We start from the raw sequence: 14,014 nt of genomic DNA, 5'->3' as shown, positions 1-14,014 counted from the left end.
TATAAACAACTACCATCATGTTGTCTGAGATGAGTTGCACATGTGGGGAGCAGATGAGAAAGAGGAGCACTTGGCAGGCAAGTTGGACAACTCGTAGTTCCAGGTGAACACCACAGCTTACGAGCGAAGCGTCCATGGTGAGGTTGGTAGTGGGCATAGGAGGGCTGAAAGGAATGCTGCCCATGACCTTGGCCGGGTTGCACCACGAGGGAAATCAAACCTGAGGGGGAAAGGGTAACTCATTTGTTGAGGTGATCTCTTTGGGGATTGTAGATGGAGTGAAGCCATAGTTGAAGGCACTTCATATGTAGGCAGGCATATGGGGTGCAGGGCCCCCACATGGGGAAGGGGAAAGGCACACTTTACCGGGGCCAAAGGCCCTGGGGGGCCCAACCCAGGCTGCAGCCTCCGTTACCATGAGGAAAGAATTGAGGCTAAATTGTAGATCATGCCTGAGGACATTTATAGAAACAAAAATAGCAAAGGGGGGGGCATTTTTCAGAAATGTAGAATATATAACAGTAATTTCAGAATTCAAACTTTTTTCATGGCTCATGAGATTGTATGTATTGGATGAGGGATTGTGGTAGGTGTGTGGGAGGGGACCCATGTTACAAGTTTGTACTGGGCCCGAAAAAATTATGCTTGGGCCCTGACGGGTGATGGAGAAGCAAGCTGCCATGTGTTCTAAAGTGACAGGCATTGTCAGAGGCATGTGTGGGGAAAACGGCAAAGTTATGTGTTGAGGGAAATGAGGGTGGTGAAGTGGTCCACCAGAAGGAAAGCTCGTCCTACAAAGGAGTCTAATCGAGCGCCTATGAAAATGAGTTTGCGGGTAGGAATGAGGGTAAGATTTACATTCTTTGCTGCAGATCCTTAAGCTGACGAGATCTCACAGTGTGTGGATGGTGACGGAGTCACTTGCTAGACAACGCAACCAGGAGTCAGTCGTCCAGGCATGGGAACAAAGAGCATCCGAGGCATTGAATGTAGGCCACAATGACTGTGAAGACCATTGTGAATACTCGGGGGCAGTGGTGATCCCAAAAGGGAGGACCTGGAATTGATGGTGGGAATGTCTGAGCATGAAAGCAAAGGAATTTGCGATGGGAAGGGTGGATGCCCACATTAAAGTACGCATCTTTCATATAGAGAGCCGCAAATCAGACTCCAGGAGGGAGGGAGGGAATGAACAGGAAAAGAGTGATCATGCAGAAGCGGAACATTCAGATAAAATGGGTTCAGAGCCTGTAGGTCCAAAATGGAGCAGAGGCCACGCTCTTTTTTTGGTATGAGGAAGTAGGGGGAGTATAAGCCATGGTATTGTCATTGAAAAGCTTCTAGTTGTTGAATGGGAGGTACTCAAGGGTGGTCTGGACCTCCTTAAGGAAACCAGAAGTCTGCAGCCTGGAATCCCTAATGGAGAACTAGTCCTGACGCCAAGGAGCAGGATGCTGTGTCTGTTGCATCAACTGCAGCCTGGAGAGATACCTTGGCCAACAGCTTTCCCTCACTGATGAGGGATTTAAATTCTGTTCATCATCCAGGAGGGAGGCCTGAAACTCCACCAACTTAGAATACAACCAAAAGTCATACTTTGGCTGGGAGCTGGCAAATAGGGAATTGGAGGCCTGCCAATGAATAGACTTTGCACACAAGTAGGTCGAGCTTTTTGGCCGCTTGATCTGGAGGAGCGGTTTTGAAGTGTTACTGCTGGGCTCAATCGGATGCCACTTGAACCACGAGAGAGTTTGGTGGTGAGTGTGTATAGAAAGTTCATGCCCTTGGCTGGGACAAAGTAGTGTCATTGTTCCCATTTGGGTGTCAGGGCACAGGATGCTCGGGTATACCATACTGCCTCGGCAGGTTGGAGAAGTGCTTCGTGGATGTGTGGTGTGTGAAGGTCCGGCTGGTTTGAGGACGTCCAGGAATTGTCATTGGGGTCCTTCACAGCCTCAGCTGGAAGGCTGAGGGTCCCTGCCATGTGCCGGAGGAAATCTTGGTATTGGCCATGGTCGTCTGGGGGCGACAGAGAGGATGGAATGAGCACCTCAACTGGGGTTGAAGAGGAACCAGCCAGAATCAGAGGTTCCTGTGGTTCTGATGGAGCTGATGGTGAGGAAGGCATGATGGTGTCTCAGGGTTCCTCACAGACTGAGAGAAGGGGTGGCGGTGTAAACTAGCGATGGCCAGCGATGAGGAGGCGGCAGTGCTCTGTGATCCCAATAGGGGGCCCAAGAGTGCCAGTAGGGCCATGCGTACAGGTCTGCGGGTGCCGGTGGTTCTTGGTGATTTCTAAACCACAGCTCTGCGGGAGGACAATACGTTGGAGCATATGGAAGGTGTTGTGGATCTAGGCTGTAGGAGTGTGCTGGTGAAAAAGCAGGTTCCAGTTCTGAGGACCACTTGGGGTTGGAAGGTTGGTCTGGAAAGGGTGGTGCCGTCGGAGTGGGCTTATGATGAAGGCCCAGGTTATGGTGCCAATGGTACAAACATGAGTGAAACAGGGCATTGGCAAAGGGTCAAGGGTTCATCCACTGGTGATGGAGGTTGCATTTTTCTGGGTAATCTGTGATGTGATGGGGAGTCAGCATATGGGAAGAGTAGCTTGGCTATAGGTGTGAGCGGGGGAAACAGTCATCCTGGAGTGCGCGTAATCAGGCATGTGATGCCAGACAGTCCCGGTGGTGTGGATGGAGCTGGGGGTGAGGGCGATGGTTCAGCAACCAAGGCTGAAGACGACGCCAGTTATTCTTTGAGATGTTGCCTTGTGCTCCGTCTTTGACTTCTTGGGAGGTGGAGCCACCGGATCCATGCACGACTTCTCACCTGACCTGGCATGGCTCAGGGAGGTAATGATGCATTTAGAAGTGGTCCCTCTTGGGAAGCCACCTTTGTGCCCATGACTGTGCTTTTTATGAGCACAGTGGGGCTTAGTTAGTGCTGCCACAGTTGGAGAGGCTCTCACTGACAGCAAGGCTGGGTGCTCCATTGGATCCGCCAGTGCCACACTCAAGTGTGCACATGGGCACATTGCCTCCTCCATGAGGTGTTTACAAAGCCTAAGCTCTCGAGCCTCATGCGTCCACACTGGATAGGAACGACAGATGGAGTAGCAGGTGATGACATGGGCTTCTCTCAAGGCAGTATTGGTGCTTGTTGCTCACTGAGAAGGAGCGCGCGCATGAAGCAGTTTTTGAAACCAGCTTGCTGGGGCATAATCCCCTGCAATGGGTGGGATGCTCCATAGAGGGTAAAGTAACAGAAACTAGCTAACTATGGAATACTAACTCTCAACTACAATGAGAACTATATATAATAAGTTATAAGAACTATCTTATTCAAATGAAGAGATAGCTACACAGTTCAAATAATGAGGAGGAAAAGGAGTTCAGACTCTGGCCATGCGGCAGTAAGAGGGAACTGGAGGGATGTCAACCCGTGCAGCCTCGTAAGACCTCGGACACACCATGTGGCTGACACACGATGCACATGTGGCCTGACGGACACTACTTCAAACAGTTCCAGCTCCAACTCATGGCATGCATGTGAACCCACATTTGGAATCCATACAGGGACCAGCACTTGAAGAACTTATTTTTTCAACCACTTCTGCACACTGAACAGGCAGAGATAGAACAGACTGGATGTATTACATCATTTTATGTATTGATGGTACACCATCTCCTGGGACACTCTGGTCAAGTCAAATCAATAAATCTCAAAGTATAGCAGAAATAGAAGGGGTGCAGAAATCAAGTGAAAACTGAACTGACACGGAAAGATTTTAACAAGAAGAGAGACTGAAAACGTTGTAACTGTTTAGTTTAGTGAGAAAATGAATAAGGGGACAAGTTAAAGCTCTCCAAAATAACGAAGTATAGAAAAGATAGTCTAAATAGGAACCCCAATTCGTTAGTTAATATAAAAATAAGGGGACAACAAAGTAACTTGAAAGGCAATATAAGAAGGAAATACTTTTTATAAAATATAATTAAACTTTGGAGCACTATTGGCACAGGATATAGAGGCCAACTGCTTAAGATTTAAAAAAATATATTTATGTGGATAATGAGAACATCTAAAGTTACGTTAGAAATGATAAAAAGATATTTTAAAAGATTCCTTACACTTTGGGATGAGGCAACTACTAAAAGAGTGTTAGGAAGATACTTCTCCTGTGGGCAGGTTGTTCTACAAGATTTCCTGAACTTTCTGAAATATTTGGTATTGGTCATAGTTCAGAGATAAATACTGGACTACATGGACCACTAGTTTTATCCAGTAGGGCAATTCCTATGCTAAATTCTTAGTCATTACTTTGCATTCAAGAAGATGTGTGTGGAGGGGTTCTTTGAGTTAATGTTAAAGAAAATACAAAGGAGGATACATACAGCTGATTTAAATCAATTCCTTCTTTAAAAGCAGTTTCACTCATTCCAACTTGTCGAGTTCCCATCACATATCTGATTGTTAATAATCTAGTAGCTAATAAGCATATATGCTTTGTGCATGACTTTCAAACACTAACTTATGTCAAAGGCATTTTTTAATATGAGGAATATGTACATGTCAAGTTTGAGGTCACTTAAAAATGGGATATTTAGTAATAGAAGCACAAGAAAGCACCTGAATATTTTTCTTACAGTACGAAAACAACTTCTACCAAGCTCAGATAGAACTCAGTTCAACTCTTTCTAAGTTACCAACTTAAAAATAAAAGGCACCTTTGGGAGCAGAAGCATACAAAATTTCAGATGTAAGCACATATACATTGTTTGGAAAGATCTGAGTGACTCTAAGCAGGTCCTTAGAAACTGAAGTATAGTGTGTTGGGAGACATGGACACGCACAGTCTCAAAACAGGCTTGGGAGTCATAGCTGAAGTAATGTCAACATTAAAACTTTTCTTCTTAAAATGTGCTTCTAGCAATTACATTTCTATACAAACATACAACCAATCACATGGTGAAGTTAGCTTCACTCAAGGAAACCAGTCTTCCTGGCAACTTAGATATGTATACAATTTTTTCTTTATCTTTAAAATATTAATCCATAAACACTTTCTATATATGCACATATCCCATTCTCCATCACCTTCTCATTTTTTAATCCAATTCAAAATTGCCCTCCAGGCATTCAGAACTCTCCACAGATTTCCTCTACATGCCTGTCTAGCTACATTACTTCTAAAGTGCCCATCATGGAATACGAATTGCAAGAGTAAAACCTAAATCCACATATTCCCCTGTCTATTCCACTAGCTCTGCTCCTTCTGTCTTGGCTTCCTCCACCATGATTGTTCAGGTATTTTACAGAAGGAGTGGAGGGGAGAAGGTTCATTTATGCTGCCCCACTGAGTAATAAATGCATCTCCCTCCAAGCCAAGTAATTTCATTACATTTCAACTTAACTTTCCTTTTCAACAAATTACGTTGATTGGGGGGGGAGAGGGAAGGATGCACTTACTGCTTGCTTTTCTGCTGCCATTACTGCTGCTGCTGCAGCTACTGTTTGTCTCCCCAGTCCTGTAGTGTTAGTGCAATCAGGTGGTGCTGCTGCTTTGACACTAGGTAAATAGACAGGTGGGGCAGCTTTAGGAGCAGTCCTGGAGTGGAACAGTGAATGGTTACATGGATAAGAAAAGGAACGTGAGGGATGTTGACTCGGCACCCTTTGTTTCCAGCTCATTTTGAACTGGTTGTGAATAGGAGTAGCTGGTGGATGGTAAGGAGGTGGAGGAGGGGGCAGTGGTGGATGGAAGGCCACAAAAGAGTCAAGTTCTGTAAACATGGTTTCTGCAGTGGGAGTGCTGTTAACCCGACATCGTCCAGACTGTCTCATGGTTAAGAGTGGGCTTTCATCCCCAAACCGCTCATCAGGAAAGAACTTGTGAGGATTCTACAAGGGAAAGCAACAAACAGAAGAGATTAAAAAAAGGTGTGGTTTGTCTGTCACATTTCCTATAAAATTGACTGAGATTGGGACTTGTAATCTAGTACAATGACCAGTTAGTCCCACCATTTTAAATAATACAATGAAAAACTTAAAATAAGTGAAAGAGAGCTGATCATGAAAGAGCAGTGCATTGCTGTGAGGGAGAAACCATGAGAAAAGGTCAGAGGCAAGAATCTTTCATCAGCTTCACTAATGGTAGCGCTGGTCAAATTAGTCACTGTGATTAAGATGTCCAAATATATTAAATTATTTGCATTCCAGCCGCATTTGGAGGCCCCAATCAAAATTGCCCCCTTTCCCTTCCCACCGATCACAGTAGGTGCTGTACAGGCACATTGTAAATTCTTTGGGGGCAAAGACTGACTATATAAATATTTAGTCCTTTTCCCTCTTCATGACTTGTTCTTGAACCAATCTGGATTTCTGTGAGTATCTGTTATTCTTAAGTATTCAGAGTAGTTTGGATGAACAATTTGCGGCCTACAAGTTGTTCACAAATTGCTCACTATCACTATTTACATGAGTGGTCACTTAAGTCACATGGTATAATTTCTGTTCTGTGTCTAGATGAAAGCTTTTCAAAGAGGAAAATAACCAACAACAAATAAGAGCAAATAATGAATAGCGAGCACAGACTGCTTTTGCTCATGCTTGAATGCTTGTGCCTCCAAAAGAATATAGGTATTGAACAAATATTCTCTAATGTTCTCTAACATTCTCTAATATTCATGCATAGCAAAAAACGATGCAAACATTACTGAACCAATAAACAAATCAGAATTCAAACAAGTGTCACAAGCACTGGAACGCCATTTTTTAAACATTTAACCAACCAGTTCAAGTGGAGAAAAAGACCAAATTCTTCTTTAGTGGGTGTTTGTTTTTTTTAGTGACAGAAACATAAGAATGTTTATGTATTATCAGTTTAAAAATCCACTTGAGTTTCCCTGTGGGATCCAAAAACAGTGCATTTTACAACCACTGTACTACCTTATTACAAAGACCTTCTCACCTTCCTATCTACTTTGAGTGTGTGCAATTATCAATCCTTTCCCCAATGAGAATTTTTAAAGGTAAGAAGTGCCTGAACATCAAGTGCTTTGCATAGTGACAATGACAACAGCTTTTCAGTTTCTGAGTAAAGTTATTTATATCTCTATATTACATATATATAAATATGAATAATATGTAACCAATGTCACTGGAATCAGGCACTAGACATTTTCACTCCACATTATGGCATCTTTTCCAAAAGGAAGCATTAATATTCCCAGTCTGTCTCCTCCATTTCTTTCAACCAATGCCACTGTTGGTTAATGCTGGAAATAAGTTTAATTTATTTGATATAATAAAAAACCAGGTTCTCACTTGAAACATTCTTAACTACCAAGCCCATTTTACAATGTATAAATACCACCCCCTTTCTAACATCTAAATTTCTAAACCTCCAGCAAATTAGTGCCCGATCACTGAGTGGAAATACAAAAGCAGATTTTTTAAAAGAGTGTACACCTACACAATGCTTGTTTTTGTTGCTGTCCTGATCAAACATTCAGTTTTCGAAAGACTCATGCCAAATCACCCTGGAGGAGGAATCAAAGTGCCAGCCAGCTGTCTTAGCCAGACAGTTTTCCATACCTGCAAAAGCTCAGCAGCAGCATCAGAAAGTCCAAACTCTCGCAATACACGAATCTGAATCTCATAACTGACTGTGGCTCCTTCTCCACAATTAAGAGCATATGCTCTTTGCACCTGTTCAGTATGACGGAGCTCCTGGAGCCGTTTGACCATCTCTTTAACAACAAGGAGATGGGGAACTGAAGAAGAAGAAAAAAAAAAACAGTGAAAAGTTACAAGATACATTATTTCATAAGCTGTTTTAATGGGACTATGCAATTCAATACCATGATTCACTTTAGCTTTTCATTCAGAATTAATGTTAGGCTGACTATGTTGCTTAAGACGACCAGCAGCCAGCCAGTAATAGTATGACATATATTTGTGCTTAATGCCTTGGAGCAGGGGCTCTCAGCCAGGGGTACGCATACAGAGGTCTTCCATGGGGTACAGCAACTCAACTTTTTATTTGCCTAGTTTTACAATAGGCTACATAAAAAGCACTAGCGAACTCAGTACAAACTAAAATTTCACACAGACAAAATGGGAAAATAAGCGATTTTTTAGTAATAGTGTGCTGTGATACTTTTATATGTCTGATTTTTGTAAGCAAGTAGTTTAAGTGAGGTGAAACTTGGAGTACATGAAAAATCAGACTTCTGAAAGAGGTACAGTAGTCCGGAAAGGTTGAGAACACTGGCCTTAGAGCATCTTTATGGGATAAAGTGTAGAACATACTAGTGCTAAAGAAGTGTGTCATTTTTCTGGCTTCTACTAAAGCAAACCACAAATATACTCTTCTCTGTACAACCCTTATATGATGCAGGAATTTTATGATTTGAGGGCCAGGATATTTTAAATCTCAACTGCACATTGCCTCTGGAATACTATAGGCCAACAATATGCTGATGTTCTTGGCGCACACTTTATGTTTTTGGTGGTATTCTGGGATCATGAGACCATAGTACCAATAATAACTACGGAAAATGTATTTTGAAGAAATTGCATGAGTTTTATGCCAACATAAACCTGTGAAAATTACACTGTTTTATGCAGTTGCCTTGAAAACATTAAAAATATTTCCAAAAAGAAATCATCTGTAATTTTGGGCATTTGTTTATCCTACTGCACAACTATCATATAATATTTTGCTGCTCTCTGGTGATGGGTGATATTTCTTTGTGGATTTTCTGTTCCTAGTAACGTGCATATCTTGAGAAAAGTTAAATCCAAGCATCCGTAAATGTACCATTGGGATCGTGAACATCACCAGATATCCAATGGCAAAATATTACCATTGGTGATGAAAAGTCCATAAAGATTAAACGGATTAGATAGCAAGAGCAATGCACTGGGGCGCATTTGCATTTCAGAGGTGGAATAAACATCACTTCATATAACTACAATAAAACATCAATTACTCCTAGTTTGATAAAGATCACCACAGTGTATGCAGTATCAGACTTACTAATTTTTCCAAAATGTTTTCTTTTTTTTATTTCTGGCACATGAACTAACACAGTAAAAATGAGCAGATCTACAAAAGTTTCCAGAGTCTTGAACAAGCCTCTCTACCCTGTTTCACCATGGAAAAACCATGGTTTAAAACTCAAGATAGTAGAACATTGTATGTGTCAAGGAAACACTATATGAAAGGAATATTTCAGGGCAGCATGATTCAGCTTTCCCTTCAAAAGTTTTGTTAATAATAATCTTGCTTGAGTTTGGAGCAATTTTTTGTAAGACAACACAATGAATCTTCTAAAAAAAATCACATTTTAATGTTGTCTGGATGGCATCCATTGCAGAAGCAGGATACAAGAACAATATAGTTTAACTCAGGAGTTCATGGGCCAAGTTCAGTTCTTGCATAATTTCTGATTCAGACAAACACGAACAGATTCAAAGCAGTCCCAACAGAGTTTGCTGACCCTAACCTGAATAGTGCAGGCACAGTTCAGCAGAGGTTCAAAAAGCCTCAGGAGCATGTTATGCTGCCAGCCTAAAAACACCTATGTTCAGAGTCTGTCCTTGTAGGGGAATGATCAGCCAAGGATCATGTGTAGGCAGTTTGGCCTTTAGAGCACAGGCAGGAGACTGCTGCATGGCTCTTCAGATGGCCAGCTCTTTTCTGCCATCTGTGCTCCAGGGACGACGACTCCTGGCATGAGTGCACAGCTTGTTGAAACGTATGCCTATAACACAAACCTATTTGGCTCAGTCCCCAGCTCCAGTGATTTCCCTGCTCATTGACCTGGCAAAACAATCCCTTTTTCTTGTCATCAGTGGAGCATTAAATGAGGTGGGCCACTACCAGCACAAAACCACTGTATTCAAAATGCTACGCTGGCTTGCTGTTTGTTTTTGGGAGTGAGTCAAAGTGTTGGAGACAATCTTTAAGCCTTGAATTACCCAGAACACAGCTATGATGGCATTTAAGTTTGGTTAAGATATTCTCACTGCATATCCTTGGAGCAGAACTTTTCAGGAGTGGCAGCAGAGCATTTTCAGTCAAGGACAACTTATTTTTGGGAAATTTTTCCCCTTGACAGTTCACTAGTGTTTGAATTTGGCACAGTACAATGTGTTACACGGTTTAACATTTGGTTGATTTTTTTTTTTTTTTTTTTGGAGTTTTGTCTATATGATGGTAGTGTTTCTGCCTTCTGCTGTTGGTGGCATGTCTGAATGCTATCAGTTATAGACAGCTCTGTAGAGTAGACATTTGATTCTAGTATTGCACTCGTGAGATACTATGGTTATAAGTGTTTCTACACTAACTGAATATTAGCACCTTTTGAACCAGGGCTCATTTGCCTCACATTTATTTAGATTTCTACTACTTAAAAAAATCCCCATCCATCCCAAACTCAGAGTCCTTGGAGGACATTTCTTAAAATAAGCAGTCTATCAACTGCTCCCAGATGAGAAAACGCTTAGAAACAACAAGAATTTAATCATTCCCATCAACAAAACCCCCAGAGGACAGTAAATAGTTTGCTGCAGATCAGCTAGCATTCCTACCTGGGATTTCATTGGCAACAACTGAAGGAGGACTGGATTGATTACTGCTGATTTGCTGATGACTAATCATATGACAGCACTGTGGTACGGCGTTGTTTACCATGTAGAGGGTGTCAGGCACATTTGACATTCTAACCATCCGCAAACGAACTAGGTCTGTTTGTTCCACCATCATCTCATCTAGCACCGACTAAAACAATAGTTGTTAAATATAAAGAACTTCTACAAAAAATTCTATTACTTTTCCGCAGTCATATTTTCCACATAGAGAAACCATAATGTAACCAAATACTGTCATCTGAAATATGCAGATCTATCCTTTTAAAAGGTACCATGAGAATGTAGGAAGCTCAGGGGCTCAAGGCCTAACAATACACAAACTCATTTTTTCTGCTTCCAATTTATAGCATTACTTGGCTTTTCTAGAGTACTTTCCACTCAAAAATATCCCACAGTATTTTATAATTATTAATAAATTAAGCTTCAGTACCCCTCAGATGAGGTTGGCAAATATCTTCATTTTATAGATGGAATAACATAAATAATACAAGTAGTCTGAGGCAGAGGCAGGAATATTACCTGTAGTCCTTGACTCTAGTGCTATAACTCTTCAAGATAATCCCTCTTTTAAACCAACACGCTATGCACCTTTCCTAAAAGTGAAACATACTTCCCTAAAATGTCTCAACTGATGATAAAAGGGGATTTTCATGAACACTCAGATTTAAAAGTTCTCATTTAATTCTAAATGGATTCCTTTACATGTGTGGGAAGGTAATTTAAGTATCTAAAAGTTAATGAAGGTATAAGAGAATTAGTTGAAACTGGAAATATGTAAGTGACTTCTGTGCAACACAATACCAATTAGGTATATAAATTAGCATATACAATCACTAGATGCAAAATGAGTATGTATGCATCAAGGGTCAAAAATAAAATGTTCAAGAGAATTAATTTTTCACATAGAAAGTTAAATACTTAAGAATTCATTTAAAAACAGTAGAACCAAGCAATCAAACACCCCCTCCTCCCCAGATTCCAGACAAGAAACACATTTACAGAACGTATCATCTTATTTTTCCTTAACACTACTGATAATACACCTTCATGCATCTGTAATCTTAAAAGTATTACACTAATAAAAGTCATCAAAATTCAAAAAGTTATCAAAAAGTTGTCAAAATGCTTCCAATAAGCTCTAGACTTGGGTCTGATGATCAGGCCAATAAGCCTTTATAAACTTTATACAGATTTTGGACCAGCACATGCAAACAATATTCTGAAACCTTCTGTCTGCAGAACCCTTGTTGACCTCAGTTTAGCAATGATCACATATTAACAGTTACCTTCGCCTCCTCCACATACGGTGAGAACAGTCGTGGCCTCACATATATCCCAGCATTTTTTTGCCGTAGCCAGGCATTTGACTTTCCACCTTCTGCTGTTGGAAGCATGTCTGAAGGAGGGGTGCTAATGAGGCCTCTCTTCATCTGTAAGAGACAGAATTTTTAAACTGAATATATTATAACTAATATTACTAGTATTTTAGTAAATGAACAGCAAGAAAGTACTCTGAATAGGTTCAGCCAAGCTCCATGGGGAATTTAAGTTAAATCTTTTTTTTTTTTTTTTTAAATCATCAAGTAGTAGTCACTCGGGTTCAAAATTCATCAGCCATTCCGAATTTTAAATTTTACATAAAACTTGCACTAAAAACATTATTTTAAAATAATAATCAAAAACAGAAGTTCATAAATATTATTCTGACTGATAATATTTTGTTGCCTCTATCTCAAAAAGACAAAATAACCCAGAACTTTTGCACTGCTTGAAGTATAAAATCCCATAGGCTAAATCTGTCCGTCTCAAAGGTGGGTTGTGGGTTGGAGGAAAAGAAAGACTTACAGCATCACTCAGTATTTCACTGTTCATAGGTAAAATATGCTCAATGCGGACAAAAGGTAAAAGAGAAGATAGGATCTCTCTCAGCTCCTCAATGTCAAGATCTCGCCTCTTTACACCTCGTTTGTTCACACTGTGGGCAGTACCACTCAGTAAATTGGGCTCTGTGGAAAGGAATAATAAATAGATAGTCTCCACCTGAATAAACATTTTTTAATAGGAAAACAGAAGTTCTATGTTTCTGCTGCTGCTGCTTAGAGAGTCAGTAACAGTGCCTGGTATTATTATTCCACAAAACAAACTTTCATGCCATCAGCACAGTTCAGTTTGGTTCATATGGATATGGGTTACGTGCCCAAATGCCATTTCCCAAAAATGTATATTTTATCTGGTTTGTTACAGCTTAAGCTGACAAAGATGGTTGGTGTAAATACTTCTCAGGCCCTTTGCAAAACCGTGTTCTTGCAGCAACCAAAACTCCTTTCCTCCTGAACTATTGGTAGTTCCTCAAGATTCTTCTGTGGATTCTCTCTCTTCCCTCCAGTGGTTTCCAAGAAAGACCAAAATATTTTCACAGATTCACAGACTTTTAAGGGTGGAAGGGACCATTATCATAATCCAGTCTCCCATCTATCACCAGTCATATTACCCATCTAGTAATTTCAGCATCAAGCCCATTACTTTTGCTTGAGCTACAGTACAATTTTTACTACATATAACTCCAGATGTGCTAAACAGCTCTGCAGAACGACTTCAGAACAAACTGAGGAACCATCTCCTGCACCTCACATATTCCAGAAAGGATCACCTAAAACAAGAAGTCATCATACACTTGCACACACTGCAAGGAAAAAATATCAGGAACCCACCTAGAGATCATGCAAGAACCCCAAAACAACTATAAAAATCCTGATGACAGCCACCCACCACAAAAACAAAGTGGAACCAATTACAACTACTCGACAACCCACAGAACACTGCAGTCAGGAGAAACCATAAACCAGGACCCACCACTTGGACACTATAAAACACCCAATCATCAATTTATCAATGCTACCTTTAACTGGAGCTGAATTATCTGTACTCTTCAAGAGACTGAGCTTCTGCCCACCACAGAACTTGATACCATACAACAAGAGAACTACAAGAATTCTTTTGCTGACTCTGCCCCCAAACAATTTTTTCACAAGAAAAGACAACAACCACAACTATCATGTCCCCATCGACAGTCATAAGGAAAAAAAGTCATCTGACTGGACATCCCACAACAGACAATCACACACTAGATCATTACATTAATTGCTTCAGGAAAATAACAGTGAAATCCTTAACAAGCATCACATCCTCCACAATCTTTCCACCACTGAGGGGACAGTTATACAGTCCCGGAAAGCGAACCATCAGATAGTGGATCAAATCAGCAGACAAAGGGGATGCCATCATAGTCTTCAATCACGATAATTACATCAATGACGCCAAATGACAATTCTCCGACACCACCTATTACAAAGAA

The 14,014-nt window shown here is 40.9% G+C and overlaps 1 protein-coding gene across 2 annotated transcripts in view; it reads right to left on the bottom strand.

Moving 5' to 3' along the window:
* The window catches only part of BTBD7 (BTB domain containing 7), a 113,140-nt gene that overhangs the window by 9,147 nt on the left and 89,979 nt on the right, over positions 1–14,014 (bottom strand). For both annotated transcript variants that reach the window (XM_067547042.1, XM_067547043.1), the window contains exons 6-10: positions 12,505–12,665; positions 11,946–12,089; positions 10,600–10,789; positions 7,597–7,775; positions 5,470–5,901 (exon numbers count right to left, since the gene is read on the bottom strand). In XM_067547042.1, the coding sequence (XP_067403143.1) occupies positions 5,470–5,901; positions 7,597–7,775; positions 10,600–10,789; positions 11,946–12,089; positions 12,505–12,665 (1,106 nt within the window). The remainder of the gene's footprint in view (positions 1–5,469; positions 5,902–7,596; positions 7,776–10,599; positions 10,790–11,945; positions 12,090–12,504; positions 12,666–14,014) is intronic.

This window comes from Emydura macquarii, unplaced genomic scaffold (genome assembly GCF_026122565.2).
Source record: "Emydura macquarii macquarii isolate MOO-44397 ecotype Brisbane River unplaced genomic scaffold, CSIRO-AGI_Emac_v2 contig_1229, whole genome shotgun sequence".
Taxonomy (NCBI): domain Eukaryota; kingdom Metazoa; phylum Chordata; order Testudines; family Chelidae; genus Emydura; species Emydura macquarii.
Note: the sequence above shows the minus strand (reverse complement) of the source record. Positions and strands in the feature narration are given on the sequence as shown.